Here is an 18,136-nt window from a genome sequence, read left to right on the forward strand (position 1 = left end):
ACAAAGATTCAAGAGGAACCAGTAACTGTCTGAACAGCCGGAGAAACAGATTAAGCCAACGCCAGGTGTAGTGATCATGCTACAAAATTCTGTCCACTCATTTGGTTTAAGCCGTTTTTATTAGGAGTCTTGATTGAACATAGCTTTCAAACGTCTTTATTTCAAATACACATGGACAGTTATAGCACAGAGACAGTTATGAAAGGCACAGTCAACAGGACATTATTAGGTTTCAATTATAGCAGCAAACTTGAAAATAAATAATCTGCCTTTAAAAATTCAACAGGTACCTCAAATATTACTGCAGTTAATTGTTCAACCCATGAAGAAATTGTGAGCAAAGTATATGCAGAGGAAAAGAGAACCTGGTACAACCTAGCAAAGAGATTCCTAGGGCTACTCCCAGAACACCCCCAAGGCAAAGACGACTTTGTGGAGGAAGTGATCCAACTGGGCACTTTTGACTCCACTGGGGAAAGGAGTGAGGCTCAGTGAACCGGAGGGCACTGTCCCAGCAGCTCTTTGTAAGGCTCAAGAGAATGCTCTTCAGGTGAACTTACACAGCATGGGGCATTGCCCATAAAGAACGGAATGCCACCAAAAAACACCAGCTAAAGGACCCCACTCTATTCAGGGATCAATTTCCAACTCAGCAGCAGAGCAGCTGCAGGAAGCAGCCTCCTCAGTATCACAAGTATATAGCTACCTCCACAGCAAATGTGTTGAGAGCAGGAGTCCTGCTGGGACGGGTTCACACTGCAGAGGCAGTGCCTTTTGGAGTGGATGTGTCCCTTCCCTGCTCAAGTCCCTGCTCTAACAGGGTCACCTGCTGCTGCCTACCTGTGCTCACACTTGGATTTTTATTTTTAGGTAGTGCAGAAACTGGAAAAAGAAGCATTTCAGAAACAACAAAGGTCCTTTTAGCTAGTGATAGAATACAGGGGCAAGGGTAACAAAATCCTTGGGGTTTGTTTTACTTTTTCTCTTTGTAAAAGGCTCTGGTCATCTTTGTAGCATCGTATGTTCACATGCATTAAATTTAGCATAATAATTAGCATAGCATATATGTTAATCATTTGAGTCCTCACAACTATCAAAGTTTTAAGTTTTACAAGCTGTAAATGTTGCTACAGAGCTCTGGACTGCTCTTTTCTGAAGTCTTGAGTTGAGGCCTGATCCCTTACCATGTGAAGATGACAGTGTTTAACCTCTGGGTTCCTTTCCTTCAGTTCTGTTTATCTCCTTCAAGGCTATGGCAGCATGGTTAGATAACAATAAGCATGGTATTTTGGGAAGCACATAAATACAAAACTGTGGTCGGATCATACAGGGTTTGACCCGTGAGCTACTCAGCTAAGTGACCATTTAGAAGTTACACCTGTCATAGCCAAAGCTCTGGCACTTGTTCAGCCATGGCCCGGGATCACAAGGAATGGCACGATACAAATTGTGAACTTACTCATTAGCAGTTTTCATGTTTCTGTAACTGGACCCTGTGGCTCTTGAGCACAGCCTCTGTAGAACCTGCACCGTCAGGCTGGGCACACCAGCAAGTCACACGAAGGCGGGGATTTCTCTTGCTGATCTAACCCAAAATACTGTTGTTCCTCATTTTTTTCTGTACTTCTGGCAAGCCTTTAAGACAGTAAAATTTAGGAGCATCCGAGAGGAAGCGGTGCCTACAGCCCACACCTACAGCCTCACCCTGGCAGTTTTATGGAACCAAAAATAATGCAAGTCTGACTTGTGGTACCACATCCCAGCAGAGACCGGGAATAGCGCTTATTCTTATATCAAAAGCCATCAGCAAGCCAGGCACAGGGATGCGCTTCAGCACTTGAGAGGCAGAGATAGGAGAACCAGCCTGGGCTGCAGGGCGAGACATTTTCTTAAAAACTAGCTTACTGCAGGCAGTTTACATATGAAGCCTTCTCAGGGCTGACTGAGATTCTGTTGCTTCTTATAAAACACCACAACTCTAGCCACATCCGGCACTGAACATGTATTATCTACTGCTGCACATAAGAGGTCTAGGTAGGAACCCACTTAGAAAGCTGCAGTGAAGGTGTTTACCACGCTGGCTGCTCATACAAGGGTTTCCATGTCCAAGCCTGGGTAAGTGTCTGGGTCAAATTGTCCTGTGGCAAAAGGTCTGCAGCTCCCACGCAGTTGGTAACAAAGCCTCTGGCTCCTTACGGCAGGGCACCTGCAATCCTGTAGCGGGGCCCCTTCCACATAGACCAGCAGTGATATTCAGAGTTTGGTTGCTGCTGCCTTTCTCTTCCACCAGCCTGACACGGCTCACGAGATTGCGTCAGCCACCCACAGATAATCTCCCTTTTGTTAAGTAACAAGACATAACATGGTCACAGTTGTCGATATACTCAGAAGGGGAGGATATCATACAAGGTCATGGGACGGGTCATTCTTAGAATCCTGCATATGACAGATACACACTTACTAACCTAAACAACCTTTGCCAACAACAACTCTTTCCATATAAGCAAACGTTTTCTTGAGGAACAGCACTGTTGAGAACTATAGTTGTCCAAATTATGAAAGACTAAAAAGAACTCTAGTCTCCCAACTTTCCTGACAGCTTTTGAAATAAGCACACCTAATCTACATGTAACCAATGATTCCAAAAGCCTCAGAGAACCTTTGTTCAAACACACTCTGACCAACATAACACACAGCTAACCTACAAGCTAAACCATCCATCTGCATTCACTTCTCATGCTTTTCAAACGTACCTCTTGAAGACGCTGAAACAATGCATGCTGGGAAGAATGATGACGTGAACATGTGGCTGTCCTGCCAAAATACACACCTTCACCCGCACTACAACAAATCCATAGGTCTACTTTTAACTACAGCAGCAGGATGCATCAACACTTCTCCTTTCTAGAAGGTTTACATGACCAGCAGAACCTCCCACCGTGATCTCAATGTCCCTTATTTCTGGGATCCAATATGGTGACTGCTGGCCATGTGGCTGCTGAGCACTCCATAAGACTGCCAAGGTGGGCACAGAACTTTTCACCTCATTTCAACAGATGTGTTTTGTGGCTTCTGTAGAGGCCAGCACTGCTCTAGAGTCTGTGCAATCTGAAATAAACATGGATGCCAACCACGACCTATTTCACGTATAATTAGTACTGCATTTGGCACTTTCCCCCTTCACTCTGTGGGTAAAAGTCGGTTGGTGGCCTCCAAGGTATAATACCTTGCAGTTCTAAGCACTCTGTCTTCACCTCCTCCAGTCCCCATCCTCACCAATCTCCAGGGCTCCCACAAAATCTTGCTTGGGGCAAGCAAATCTGTTTTCGATTGTCTTCCGATTGTCTAATGCCGAACTGGGCACAAAGGAAGGAGAAACTAACACTGAAAGGTCAGAAGAGTGCATGATGTGGTGGAAGACAGGAGAGCTGGCCTCCAGAACTTGGAGTGTGTTGGAGAACACACACCGCACACAATGAAGACAATACACAGAGTGTATGTGCGCCCATGCATGGCAAGATAGCACTGGGAGAGAGAAGTAAGCAACCTGGGTAGTTGACTCATCCAGGTGCCAAAAGAGCCTACCAAGGCTCAGGCATGTTCTAGGCACTGGGAACAAGCTCGCGGTGAAAGGAAAAATTCCTTGAATGAAGGAAAGGACTTGGCTAAAAGAGTCCCTAGAGGCAAGACAGATGAGAGGAGCCTGGTGAGGATACGCTCAAAGACCCACGTAGGAGACATTCAAGAGGCCCACTGGATGCTCAAGGCTCGGCCTTCCTGAACTCAGTCACCGAGAAAGCAGACCTAAGGGGGCCCCTGTACCCATCTGCATGGTGTCACAGTCCCTCGCCCTGCTGCACACATGAGTGTGGGAAGATAGTGCTTACATTTTCTAAGGATTTGCTTGTGGGCACAGGGCATAGGAAATCAGAGAAGAAATTAAAAAGTTGAAGGAAATAAGGGGAATTTACAAAACACCAAGAAAAACTTCAGCTGGGCTTTGACGTGCTCAGTAGTGTTTATCTACATTTCCCCAGTAAGAACATACAAAATGGCTGCTGCTTAGTACTGTGTTGCATACACTGGGCAACTAAGAAAGGGCCAGGATGGAGGCCACCAGCTGGGACCTCCCACAGCCTTCGGCCTCCACCATACTGGCTGGACATGTGCAGCTCCTGGAGAGCCAGAGAGGACTGGCAACTGTTGCTTAGCCTTCCTGTAAGAGTAAAGCACTTTTGCCAACAAACACTACTTGGGACTGCAAGGTGAGGATGCACACGAACTCTGGTCACAGCATTCACCTCCACACTCATGACACAACAGAGCAAATCATGCTGTGCAAACACTAGTGCTAGGGTCGTCTTTCACCAGAGCCCCATATGGAAACACACAAGTGCTTCCATTCACCAGAGCCCCATATTACAGTTTTGGTTGTAAAATTATACCCACTATGATTCACCCAACAGTATCACCCAGAAAACACTGTCTAAATTTCAAAACCTACCACTGCTCTATAAAAGGTCCAGGGAGAAAAGAGACAGTGTATCTAACTACTGATTAAAGACAGAGTGAAAGGGAAAGGAGTCTGGGGTGAAGGAGACTGGAGACTCGGCATGGGCCTCCCACCCGGACACTGACAATCACACTGGTTTTCTGTGGTTACACACCACACACAGTACAGTAGTAATATAACCCTCGAGAGGACACTGGTCTTTTAAAGTTTTGATTTTTAGGAATGACAAATGTCTCTGAAAATAGTTTGTTCAGGACTGCTGTGATTATAAAAGTACGTCAAGTTAAGAAACCCATCTAGAACCAATCTGGAATGGCAGTGTACTGGAAAAAAATGGCGCTGATCTAGCATGTCTGCATCTACAAATAAAAATATAGAAGGAACTTAAAAAAGCCAGGGAACTGCTTCTTCAAAAAAAGGTGTTGATTCAAAACTTTACTGCACAAAAATATGTACTTCTTAAGTGCTTCTAATAAATTAACTTCATAACATCTTCATGTGTATTTATATATTTATATATATATAATATCCCTGATCATCTATAAAAGAGGGTCTATAATAGTAAAATAAGTGAACTTCAAAAGTACCCCCTTCAGAAAATGTATTTAACATCAGTTTTCTCAAATTTTAAGGAATGTAACAATATGTACAACTCTTGTGTATTAGTATAATACCAAAATAGTCTCGGCCATGTTAGCAGGCTGTCAGAACTGTAAAGTGTTTGTGTCAAGTTCAAATTGCAGGACAGCCTAGTTCCAGATGAATACAGTTATCCGCTGCGAAGAGGCCCTGTCCGCGTGGAGATGGCCATCGTCTTATCTACAGTAGGCTTCACGAGAGGTAGTGTTCAAGTCCAAACAGAAGAGGCCACGCTAATTATCTTTAATCAAGAGTCATAAGAAAGGACGCATTGGTTTCTAAGCAGATCAACTGCTGACTTTCTTAATATGAATCTGAAATACAAAATAATATAAGATGTGATAAAGCCGTTAATTCACAATTCCCAGACGTCTTCATTTGCAAAATCAAAAGTCAACAAAAACAAAAACAAAAAAGAAAAACACCCGAAGCAGCCAGGTGTCTTCACTGAATGCGCTCTCACCTCATTAAGAATGGCCCAAACAGCAGAGTTCTGAATAACCGAAAGTCGGAAGGCTGAAATGGGGTTTAGTCCAGGATCCACGATTCCCTCTGCAACACCGTTCTCAAATTTTCCTTCAAAACAAAGTATTTTTTGTTGTTTAAGAATTGTTGGAGAGTCTGATTACATAAAGCACCACTAAAGGCAAAGTATTTTTGTTAGACAGGAAATCCGTGCATTTTTCTTTTAATCTGTTTTTATTTAGCTTTCAAAGTTCCGTGACCTGCTGTACGTTTAACGACCTCAGCAGCAATCTGTCTAAAGCAGGAGCACACTTGTGCCCTCTGTAAACTCAAAGCATAGTGAAGACATTTGTTTTGACATCAACAGTATAAAACCTACAGGGTGTCCACAAACTGGCACACTCCTCAAAGCTGATCAAAATCTATTTTCTAACAGTGCTCAGCCTGCCTGGAAGCTCAGCTAGTCATAAGAGCCTCACCACTTCAGACATCAGCGCTCAGCTGATGGGAACACTGCCCACGTGTATCTTTCCAAGGCTCTATTGAGAAAGAGTTAGATGTTCTGCCTGCTCCATACAATTCCCATACACCACACCATGAAAAATGAAAAGATAATTCATCTGACAGATTATTGCTATCCAGAATATATACAGAGAACAACAACAAGAAAATCAAATAACCCAATTAATGGCAAGTAAATTGAACAAAATGGGTACAATTGGCCAATAAATACGCAGAAAAATATCCAACTCAATATTCCTTAGGCACCAGGAAAACAAAAATCAGAACCACTCCAATGGGTGTGAGAGATGGCTCAGGGGCTAAGAGCACTTTTTTGCTCTTACAGAGGTCCTGAGTTCAATTCCCAACACTCCCATGATAGATCACAACCATTCATAATTCCAGTCCCAGGGCATTTGATGCCCTCTTCTGACTTCCACAGGCACCAGGTACACACACATGGTCCATATACGTACATGAAAGCAAATACTCAGATACATACAAAAGATACACACAAAACGAAACACATCTTTAGAAGAGAAATGCGGCACAACACTGGAGTCTACCTTGCCCCTCATCAAGAAAGCCATCAATTCTGGGCAGGCTGCTGAGAACCTAAGCTGGTGAAACTATGTAAGCAGATATCTCTGTCTAAGAAAAGAACTACTAGACAAGCCCCCTGGGTGCGTAACCAAAGGAATCTACGCATATAGCATAAATGCCCAAAGACAAAATTTAGGTTATTTTTTCCCAAGTTTCATAGTAGGCTTTGGCTGTGACTCAGCCAATCATCATCAGTAAGTTTTTCTGCTTGTAATACCTACTACCAAAGTCCAGCTATGGGTCTTTCTTCAGATAACATTTTCTTTTCTCATCTTCCTTCCTTCCTTTTTCTTCCAGAGTTCAGCCCAATAGGTAAGTATTAAGTGATGGGAAGGGAAAATAGGAGAGGCAATGCCCGAGGAGCTGCTAGCCACACACAGGGGAGTACCTTCGGGGACATTCAGCTGAAGTTTAAGAGCCAAGCAGAGCATGTCAAAGGCATTCCTGTCCACCATGTTAACCTTTTAAGCATATGCTCCCTAACTCTAAAGTGAGCATGCTCAGAGTACACTAAACTGTGTATGCTTAGGAAGACCTAATCCGTACCGGGATATATGCTGGCTCGTTAAATAGAATCCCCAACACACCTTCCTTATCATACGGGAGCACAGCTCTGGGAAGCCCATGGCTGACACCTTGCTTAGATCTGTCTCCATTCTCTGCTGTCTCAGGGTTGCACTCACCAAGAGGGGAACCCACTGCATTTGGTCACAGTTAAAATCCCAGACTATGGGCACCGGAAGGGGCTTCAGAGGTCCTGTGGCTCTCCTTCTACACACTGGCCACCGGTCCTTTCCCAGGTTCTGTTACCCTACCAAAGGTTCTTTCTTCTGAATCCTCATAACTTTAACCCATTGAAATAAATCTATTCCTTTACTACACCCAGCAGGGGGCGCAATAACTGCCTGCAGACTTGTGCTTCCTTTCAGCCATGTTTTTTGGCTTAAACAGAAACAGTTTGACCAAATTCAATTCTAGCCCCTCACAGGTTATTCAGGACCCGTCTCTTTCCCTGGCTTTCCCCATTAAACATCTAGCTGAACTCTGATTTCATTTACCATCCCTAAGAGGCTTTTTAAGTGCCAGTGCCAGGCAGCCAGCATCCTAACATAGACAGGGATGGAGGGGTCAGAACCCCAGGCAGACGGGCACATTGATGCTAGATAAGGACATGAGATCAGTGAAGACCATCCAGAAAGAGGTGGGCAGAAAGAGGCAGCAAAGGAAAACTCCTTGTCACTGAGATGCAGCCATGACACAAGGAACAGACAGGGAACCAACCCTCCACCCCACCCTCCAAAACCCTGTCAAGATTGGAAACCCTCTCTGGTCAAGGGAATGTGACAACTGGGGCATGCTGGTGACTGTAATTGTCGAGCTTAACATTTTACAAGAATTCAAAATGACTTTAGGGCTCAGTCCAGGCTACAAGGGGCGTGTGGACATGTTATTAAGCAGACATTACCTATTCTGAAATAGCCATCTTCTAATCGTTTGTCTTTGGTTTCTTTGCTGATTTCCAAACCTTCACTCTAAAATAAAACCAAGGTAATAATTGTATAAGTAATTAAGCCTGTTTTATTCAAATCTCACTTTGTGCATGAGAGTTGCGTTTGTGGTACAGCTATGAAGAAGAAAAATGGCATCTCAGTGAAGGACTCTGAAAATCTGTTGGTAGAAGTTACCTCGGCCATGCTAAAAGAAAAGTCTGTCGAGAAGATCTAAGCACTTCCTACAGAGCAGTGAATTAATGTACACCCCTCATCAGGCGCTCAGGGTGCACTCGGCATCATGGGACTCAAAAGACACACTAACACTGTGCTAAAATACTGACCCTTTTCCTAACATAAACAACCATACTGTTTTCCAGAAGAAAGCAGAATGAGGACTATGGGTAAAACAAATGGGTACACTAATATCAGATATCCAACACTTTAAAAACTTAATATTGCCGCCCACCATTAAAGTCCTACACCACACGAGAGTTCTTGTTCATCTAATAAAAACAACCTCTTAAGTATCCATTGTGACAACTGGTTTTAATTGGCACAACTAGAGATCACCTGGGGGAAAAATATCAGTGAGGGGCTATTTGGGTTGGCCTGTGAGCATATCTGTGGAAAGTTATCTTAATTAGAAAGACCCAGCCCACCAGGGGCAGAACCATTCCCTATGCCCACACATGGTTCCCGAACCATCTAAGAGTGAGGAAACTGAGCTGAGCAAAAGCACGCATGTGCTCAATTTCTCTCTGCTCTTGAGTGTGGATGTGATGAAACTTGGCATTTAAAGTCCCTGCCTTGACTTCTGCCACAACAATGACTGTAATCTGGAACTGTCAGATAATATAAGCCTCTTTCTCTTGAACTGCTTTGTATCAGTGCATTTTTATCCCAGCAACAGAAATCAAACAAGACCCTCAGACACAGCAGCAGCAGCAGCAGCAGCCATACCTTAAGAGGCAGAACCTCCACCGTCGTGTTCAGCAGGATGTCTCCTGGGTGCTCTTGATTGCCGCTGTGAAACAAATAGCTGAAAATACACACCAAAGAGTGAGCACCACACGTCAGACCTGAGTGTAAAAGACCCAAGAGCACAGCCGAGCCCCAGAGTGAGTTCTTGGAAAGTTTCCGAAGTCTGACCACACCAGAACCCGCAACCGCCCAGCGGACTCAACAGTGCAGCAGGAACCATAAGACTGAAGGATGCAGCCCCGGGCTCTGTGTCACCCCCACCGGAAGCCATCCTGCTTACTGCTTAACACTCAGCAGTCACGGAACGGACCACAGGCTGGCTGGCTGCAACCACTCCCTCGTCATCACAGCGCAGTGCCTTAAGTCACAGAGTTTCCAGGAGGACAGTCACGGGCCACGGCATGTTCTAAGCCTACCCTCAGGGCTACGAGTTTGGAGCAGCGAGCGGTAAGGCATGTGGCTAACATGTGCAAAACCCTGGGTTCAGTCCCCAGCTAGAACATACAAAGCAGGTCTCACAATCGTCAGGTATAGTGGCCCTTTAATCCATCTCCAGAGCAGGCAGACCTCTGTGAGGTGGAGGCCAGCCTGGTCCACATAGTGAGTTACAGGCTAGCCGGGACTATACAGTTATCCAGTAAGACCGTGCCTCAGCAAATAAGACAAAACAAAAGAATTATACACCATTAATGCAGAGTGGAGGGTTAGAGCTGTGTGGCCAGTCTTATCACAAAAGAGCAATGTCAGCCGCCATTTTCATCAGCTGAAGAGAAAACAGAGTCACACAACTGACCTAGAAAACGCATCTGGCAAAATTCAAAAGTGGAACTTTGATGATGGCTCAGCTGGTGAAAATCATTGTTATCCAAGCACAGGGACCTGAGTTCGATCCCCAGAACCCATGTAAAAAAGCCAGCCTACTCTAGTGAGTTCTAGGAAAAAGTGAGAGGGCCTGTCTTAAACAAACAAAAAGGTAGGGCTTGAGCAGGAAGAAGCCTGAGGCTCATCTCTGGCATCCATGTGCACACACACACACACACAAAAATAGCAAGTCACACCAGAATCCCAGCCCCACTGATAGGGTCTGGGTCCGAGAGGTAGCCGATACCAAGTACAGCATGCAAAGTCAGCAGGCATTCCTACCCACGCATCTGGACATGGCCTTCTAGTAAATGGAAGAGAGACAAGGGACTATGGATATCAAATTTAAAAAACAGGAGAAAATAATCCCACAGTCTATAAAATGGATGTGATTCCCACAAAACCTAAAAGGGTTGTCAGCACTTGGTATCAAGCCTGAAGGCCTAAGTTCAATTCCTAGCACCCACTGGGTAGAAGGAGAGAACCGGTTCCAACACGTTCTCTGACCTCCACACAAAAATAAACGTAGTACTTTACAAAATGTGTTCAGAACATTAGAGAAGACGGCATGCCTGAAGAGACACGTAGTTCTCGAACTCGGCGGTGTGAAATTAACGTCTAATCGACTGTGCACAGAGCACATGGATCAGGAGCCACATTACAGGCAGGTCTGGATTCTAGAAAAAAATGTGCTTCTGGACCACTGACCTCTCCACATTGACCGGTTTGTCGAATTTAAACAAGATGTAGTCTCCAGCCGTGGGGGTGATGGCCCAAAAAAAGTCTTCCCCCATGTAGGTCTTCTCCAGCGTGTGCCCTTGGTACACCTTCAGGGAGGTGGAGACCTCTGCAGGCGGGTTCACGTGGATCTTGAGAAGCAATGGTTTCATGTAGTCTTTATCCTAGGAGGACACACGTGGGCCATGAAGTAACATGTAGCGCCTTTGCACACCACACAGCTACCTGTACAGCTAGAGAAACTACATCAGATCACCAACCGTGAGTTTCTGAATTTTCCCCGACAGAGACGAGTGTAGGCCCACATGCTGGAAGAGGGAGGGTCGGAAGCGGATTCGTAGGTTTGCCTTCTGTCTGTCGCAGTGTTTCTAGGCATTAAAAAAAAAAATCTGATTTTACTGTTCGGTGACAAGAGCGAGGCAGACACTGAGTCCTGTCAGACGGCATGTTGACATCACTGCTAGACGGTCCTCACTTTCAGGTGTGCTGGGGTCTGACACTGTGCCAGAGGAATTAGACAAAGACCACAGGCAGCACAGGGAGAGAGCAGTGTGTCCTGCACAACCATCTACAGGCTGTAGTAACAGGGCAACAAAGCTTCAAGACTCCACCTGTGTTTCTCGGCCATGCCACCGGGAGCCACCACGAGCCACCGGGATCCACTACTTAGAAACAGGGCTCTTCTACTCTTTTTTTTTTTTTAATGCATGATAGGTTTGGTGGTGCCTGCTTTTAATCCCGGCACTCTGGAGGCAGGGGCAGGTTTGAGGCCAGTGTGATCTACACAAAGCAAGTTCTGGGACAGCCAAGGCTACACAGAGAAACCCTGTCTCGAAAACTAACAACGAAAAACAAGCCAAGATAAAAACCTTTAGAAATATGTCACATATGTATGCACACATATTCTCTTGACTGGAGAATAAACCAAAGACTTTCACGAATGCTGTTTAAAGAACTCTACCACTATGCCAGAGAAAGGGGGGACGAGGAGGGAGGGGGAGAGGGAGAGACAGACAGAGACCGAGAGAGGGAGGGATGAAGGGAGGAAGGGGAGAGGAGGAGGAGGAAGAGGAGGAGGAGAAACAACCTTTCTAATACTAGAACTTTCAATGAAGCCAAGAGGAAACAGTTTCCCTGCTGTGGCTTTATTTAACTTATTTAACTCCTTAGTGAGATCTACGTCACACAAAGTTTACACATAAACTAAATGTAGAAAAGAAACTTCCAGGCCAGGTACCATGGCACAATACTATATTCCGAGCAGTCAGGGAGCTGCTGAGGCAGGAGGATCTTCCGTTCTAGGCCAGCCAGGGGCTACACAGTGAGACCCTGTCTCAAAAGGAAAGAGTCCCCTGGACCCCAGGAAGAATTGACTTACAGCATCTTTTTCAGGGTTGCAGACCTTCACCCAGAGAATGTGGTCCAAGAGCCAGTCAATGGGCTTCTCCTTATAGAACATGAGGATGAACTCCACAACCAGAGCGAGGTCCGGCGCCTGAAACATTTTCCCTGAAAAGACACTGCCAGTCAAGAGCTTTCGAAAGACAAAAACAAACAAACAAACAAACAACAACAACAACAACAAAAAACCGATCCTGGGGCCAACTGCTGACCTCTGTGCACTAAATATACAGGTTTCACACTTCCGTCATCAAAACAGAGTCGCTTTAGCAGGGCAGTCTCTTGACTTGTCACCTGGGAATAAACGGAAGTAGCCAACTCTGCTGTTCTCCCACTGTTTGCTACAACAAAGGCCAACACACAGCGTTGCTTAAAGGATTCAGAAATCAAATCAGACTTTCCCCCTATCTTTGTAAAACTATCCCTGTAAATAATTTTGAGAGATTTACATTTTAACAGAAACTCTATAGGGCTGGGAATACAGCTCAGTGGTCTCACTTGTCTAACATGTGTGGGACCCTAAATTCAACCCAGGAAAGGGAGGGGGAGAGAGGGAGACCATCTATCCTGAGAAACACAAAAAGAGAAGGTACAGGTGCAGGAGGAGGGGAAAGGCTCACTAATTGTTATCACTGAAACTTTCACCATTCTTTTTTCCTGAATCTTAAAACAAGTTTTGAGTTAAATGATAAACAAGGTCAGAGATGGAGCCAATAGATTGGAGGGAAGGGTCAGGAGCGCTGGGTTAAACCAGAGGTCTGAGCCTATAGCATGGGGGGTAGGGTTAAACCAGAGGTCTAAGCCTATAGCATAGGGGTGGGGGTGGGGCTAAACCCAAGGTCTCACAGGCTAGACAAGAGACCCACTACTAGGCTGCACCCCAGTCCTTGCATTTGTAAGTCAGGATCTCAAACAGCCCAGCCTGGTCTGTTGGATTTGAGATCCTCCTGTCTCGGCCTCTTTGCAGGCACCACGGCGTTTCAGCCTGTGCACCATCACACCTGGCTTGAGAAGTTATTTTTTAAACCCTGTCAATTTCCTTCATTCACTCAACTTCAAACATGCTTTTCTTCCCCCATTGACTATGTTAGGGACACTGTTCCCTCAAAGGCTTTAAAAGAAGCACCCCAAATGGTTCATGAAAGAAAACAATAAACATGAAGTCATCGCTGGACAAGAGCTGCATGCTACGGTGCCAAGAGGAACCCATCGGTGCTGCGCTTCCGGGACGAACCCACTGTTCTTAGCACGGAGGTGTCACAGAAGAATCAGACATGCTCCCAGCTCTGTGGCAGCCATGGTGCGGCTCTCTAGAGGATCGACTGTTGCAAGATATTTGAAAACACTGCGAACCCTGGGATTGCTTGATTTACTGGAAAACCCCGTTTTTTAGTTGTAGTGTGGCTCAGTCTTAGCATGTGCTTGAATATTGTAAACAAGATTAAATAAAGTCAACCATAGATCAAGAGGCGGAACAAACAACTAGCTGACAGGAAGTGAATATAGGAAAAAAAAAAACATACAGAGTAAGGGAGGGGGTGTCAACAGGCAGAGACACACACAGAAGGAAGGGAGGGACACCGAATTTGAAGGCTTTTCTGAGATGGCAGGTTCCTGGTGGGATGTCAGCTGAGGAGGAAGGTCAGCTGGGTGCTTTCTCTGCCTCTCTGAGCTGGCAGGCTTTCACCCCGGCATCTGGTTCCCGAGTCTTCATTGGTAACATGGAACAACTGAGATTTGTTGTTTAAAAAACCAACAAGTTATATATACACCTCGGAAGCCAGAGGCTATAGGAGTTCACAATCATTACCTAAGTTTAGTTTTCTCAGCAGTAACCAATTTCCCTGGGAAAAGGCAACTTTTTGGCTAAAAAAATAAAAAGCAAATTGGTTTAAGATTCTTAGACTTAGCGGTCTTATAAAATAGACAAATCAGCAAATGCTCTTCTTACCAATGAAGCCGAGCTGGGAAAACTCTAGAATCATCCATTCTTCAGAAGAAAGTTGAAGTGCAAAATTTTTTATGGTATTAAAATAGTTTTGCTTGACAATAATATCATCTTCAAGCTAGAAAAGAAAACCGAACGGTCATATTTAAAGTCAAAAAGGGAAGGAAAGGAAGAAATGAGCGTTATTATGGACAAATCTACACATGGACTCGGGGAAATCATGAAGACTACAAAACCAATGAAAATATAAAAATGGATGCTGACCGAACAAAATGTATACCCTGCAGACCAACTCCATAGTGTGAGGTCAAAGAAAAGCCAGGACTTCCCTCACCTACCCTCCACCTGCCTAGACACCTTCTATGTTGATATAAATGCCTCTGCAAACTAATTTCTGTCTCTTTGTATTCCACTGTCTGTCCGTCCCCCCCCCCTCACACACACACACACACACACACACACACACACACACACAGGGGATAGAACCCAGAGAAGGCTCTACCGCTGAGCCACACCCCTAGAAATCCCTTTGATACATTTAAAAATTGTTTTTGTGTATGTATGTGTCTCTGTGTGAGTTTAAGCACAAGAAGGGGCACTGGCTCCCCTAGAACTGGAATTGCAGGAGTTAAGAGCCACCATGTGGGGCAGGACAGGGAGGACAGGGTGGGACCAGCAGCACCTGTCCGTGTTCCTGCAGGCAATCCCGAACACTCCAAGTCACTTGCAATGGAACCTCTCCCACCCAACCTCCACCCCTGTGGCTTCGCTCCCCCAAGCCCCATTTCACAAAGTATTAAAGGAATTTTACTCAAAGCTAATACACTGATCAGAAATTCACTGCCAAGAATGGCAGTGGGCCACATGAGTGAAGATATCAAAGGCTCGAGTTATTGCCTGGGGCTGCCTTTATGGGGTACATGAAAAGGGGGAGCTTGATTGCTGAAGGGAAGGAGCAAGGGTAGTCCTCTGTTTTGATTGACAGATTAAGGTATATGGCCATTTCTCTACTGTGTACAACCTGTGCCATGATGTGTCTGACTTCAATCATGGGCATGCCTGATTATGCACCGACCTAAGACATGAATAGGGAATTCTCCATGAAAGTTCACCTAAGGACACAGTATCAACCTTATTGTATATGCACCCCATAAACAGTTCAGCTCAGACTGACCTTTATGTTAGGAGTATGAATGGACAGAATCTGTTGAAGGGGAGAAGAAACTTACTTCATTGTTCCTGAGGGGTATGCATACAGCAGGTTATGGTCCTGAGTTGCTAACAGGTTTTGGGGTGCAGTGTTAGGAAAGGAGCTTGTGTGCAAGTATGTGCAGAAAAGTGCCTCAGGCTGTCCAGTGTATTACTATTAGAAGAGGAGTATATGCTCAAACCAAGTAGAGTCCGAGGTCACTAAATCATTCCCTACGCTTGCCTGCATCATTATTGGGATATGCAAGGCACTTTGGGGACATTGAGACAGGAAATGTTCACAAAAATGTGACACTTGAGTGGAAATCTGAAGGTTAAACATCACCCCAAATGAGGGAAATGGCAGTGAGAGGCGTCAGAGCCCTGGGTCACCTACTACAAGAGCATGAGTTGATGTTGGGTGATGTGGCCCTTTAAGAAATGATTTGACAAGGCTGCTGTAAACCATCCTTAGCCCCAGGCCTAGCTACAGGCTGGCTGGTATTTTATTTTCCAGCAAAAATCCTTGATGATGCAATTTACCTGCCTCTGCTCTGTTTTTTAAAGAACCTCGTAGCTTTCCGACCCTAGGATATGCATACAGGGCGGTGTGTGACCTGGCCAGCATTCTCCCCCTGGACTACCTCCTGCCCACAAACATCCTTTAGAAGCTGTGGGATGAACCCCCCATGTTTGTGACCATGGAGCCACAGCCTAGGAAACACCTACTTGGTGTGAAATAGATTCCTTTGACTCCCTGTCTTCAGCCCTGTTTTCCTTGGAGTTCCCTAGGCGATCCCTTTCCTCTGCAAGCCCTCAGTCTGAAGGCTTTTGAAGCTAGTGTAGTTTTCCATCCTAATACTCTGTAAATAGATGACAGTGAGCTCATTGAGAGGAGTCCCGCTGCTCAACTATGAAGAGACCAGAACATGCAGCACTGTTTCCTGAGGAACAAGCTTTGGGGAAGTGGACTTTTGTTGTTTTTATAAGGGAAAAAAAGACATTAATCGTTGGAGAGCTGAAAATTTAATCACAGTCTGAATGACCAACAAAGGATCGTGTTACTCCAAGAAATGACTAAAAATCACACACATTACCATTTAGTAGCACTTAAAGCTTTTGATAATATATACTGTGATAAGGAAACAGGCTTTGAGGCTGTGTGTGTGTGTGTGTGTGTGTGTGTGTGTGTGTGTGTATGTGCATGTGTGTGTGTGTGTATGTGTGTGTGTCTATGTGCATGTGTGTGTGTGTATGTGTGTGTGTATGTATGTGTGTTCCTGTTATATTTAAGACATCAGCAAGACAGTGAAATGGCAAACTCCAGACGCTCCTTTATCCCCAGAGATAGGACTTTAAAACCAGGGCATACATCAGCCAGAGCCCTCCCCTGGGCATGGTTGCCCAGCTCCTGGCTTCCCCCTCACCAGAGAAATTAGTTCCAAGTCTCAGGAACCACTGACTTTCTGGCCTGCATCCTAATAGTGTTATCTGTTTCAAATGTGGGCAGGAACAAGGCAGGCACTGGCACCTGGCAGAGGTCAGGAGCTAAGGCTACGACTTGGTGCCAGCATTGAAGAGCACTCCTTCTGAGCAACCCAGAGACACAGGATCCCCACACACACTCCCAAAGAATGAGGGTGTGCACGTCATAGTAGAAACTAGCAAATCTCACTTGGGTTCTACCCACAAGTCCAAAGAAGAGAGAACCCTAGAAACAGTTATTGTGAAGGGCAAAGGAGCCACCTAAAGAAACACTGGCTGAAAACTACCCATGTATATAAAGGCAAATGAATGTCCAAGCTCAGCAACCTTAGAGAACTTCCCTCTGATAAAAGACAATTGCACCAAGAAACAACAGCACAGTCAAGCTGTCAGCATCCTCAGAGAAATGAATGCTGCCTCAAGAAGAGAGAGGACACATGCACATATGCTCACACATGTACACGCACATACACACACACACACACTCTTATACACTCATGATCACACTCTCACACACATACACACACATATACACTCATGATCACACACACACACTCACACACATATACACTCATGAATGATCACACTCTCACACACACACATATACACTCATGAATGATCACACTCACACAGATACACACATATACTCATGAATGATCACACTCCCACACACACACACACACACAAGCTCCTACCCAACTATCAGCAGATTTCTCAGCACAGATATTGTAGGCTGGTTGTGGATTTGAAATTGTAAAAGCAAAACAGTTTTCCACCAAGAACACCATACCTGCCCAGCAGAACTGCCATTTGAAAAATAAGAGAAATTAATACTTTTTAATAGGTTCAGCATTATTCTTCCTGTCTGACTTGCTGAGGGGAGTCATCCATCTTAGAGTGAAAGGGTATAAAAACCAATGAAAGACCATACAAGAATGTAGAACTATCTGGTAAAGAAAACATTGGGGCACATATAGAATCCTGTAGTAAGGTAATATTGTGTAAATCATTTTGGGTTTTGCGTAATGACACCAGGGCCAACAGTCACTAGCAGCCTACACAACAGAAATGTGGGCCTCTGAAATGTCTTTTAAATTGTACGTTGTCACTCAGGGTAGAAGCTCAGTTGCCTGGATCACGTTTGGGTTACACTATAACCCAAAGCAACAAAGCAATTGCATATTTATATGCACAGATATGCAATATGAAAAGAGGCAGGAAGCCTAGGGGTGCAACTCAGCTGACACAGGGCTCTCCTAGCATGTGATCCCAGCACTTGGGAGGGTTGGGAGTTCAAAGTCAGCCTAGAATATGTGAGAC

At 45.1% G+C, this 18,136-nt stretch overlaps 1 protein-coding gene across 1 annotated transcript in view; it reads right to left on the reverse strand.

The window, feature by feature from the left end:
- Positions 1-127: 127 nt before the first annotated feature.
- The window catches only part of MGAT4A (alpha-1,3-mannosyl-glycoprotein 4-beta-N-acetylglucosaminyltransferase A), an 87,655-nt gene continuing 69,646 nt past the window's right edge, over positions 128-18,136 (reverse strand). Inside the window, exons 9-16 of the mRNA XM_080917003.1 lie at positions 14,147-14,261; positions 12,173-12,303; positions 11,055-11,162; positions 10,765-10,958; positions 9,175-9,253; positions 8,187-8,253; positions 5,616-5,728; positions 128-5,466 (exon numbers count right to left, since the gene is read on the reverse strand). Of these exons, the coding sequence (XP_080773129.1) occupies positions 5,440-5,466; positions 5,616-5,728; positions 8,187-8,253; positions 9,175-9,253; positions 10,765-10,958; positions 11,055-11,162; positions 12,173-12,303; positions 14,147-14,261 (834 nt within the window). The 3' untranslated portion in view covers positions 128-5,439. The remainder of the gene's footprint in view (positions 5,467-5,615; positions 5,729-8,186; positions 8,254-9,174; positions 9,254-10,764; positions 10,959-11,054; positions 11,163-12,172; positions 12,304-14,146; positions 14,262-18,136) is intronic.

Source organism: Micromys minutus (genome assembly GCF_963924665.1).
Source record: "Micromys minutus genome assembly, chromosome: 5".
NCBI classification, from domain to species: Eukaryota; Metazoa; Chordata; class Mammalia; order Rodentia; family Muridae; genus Micromys; species Micromys minutus.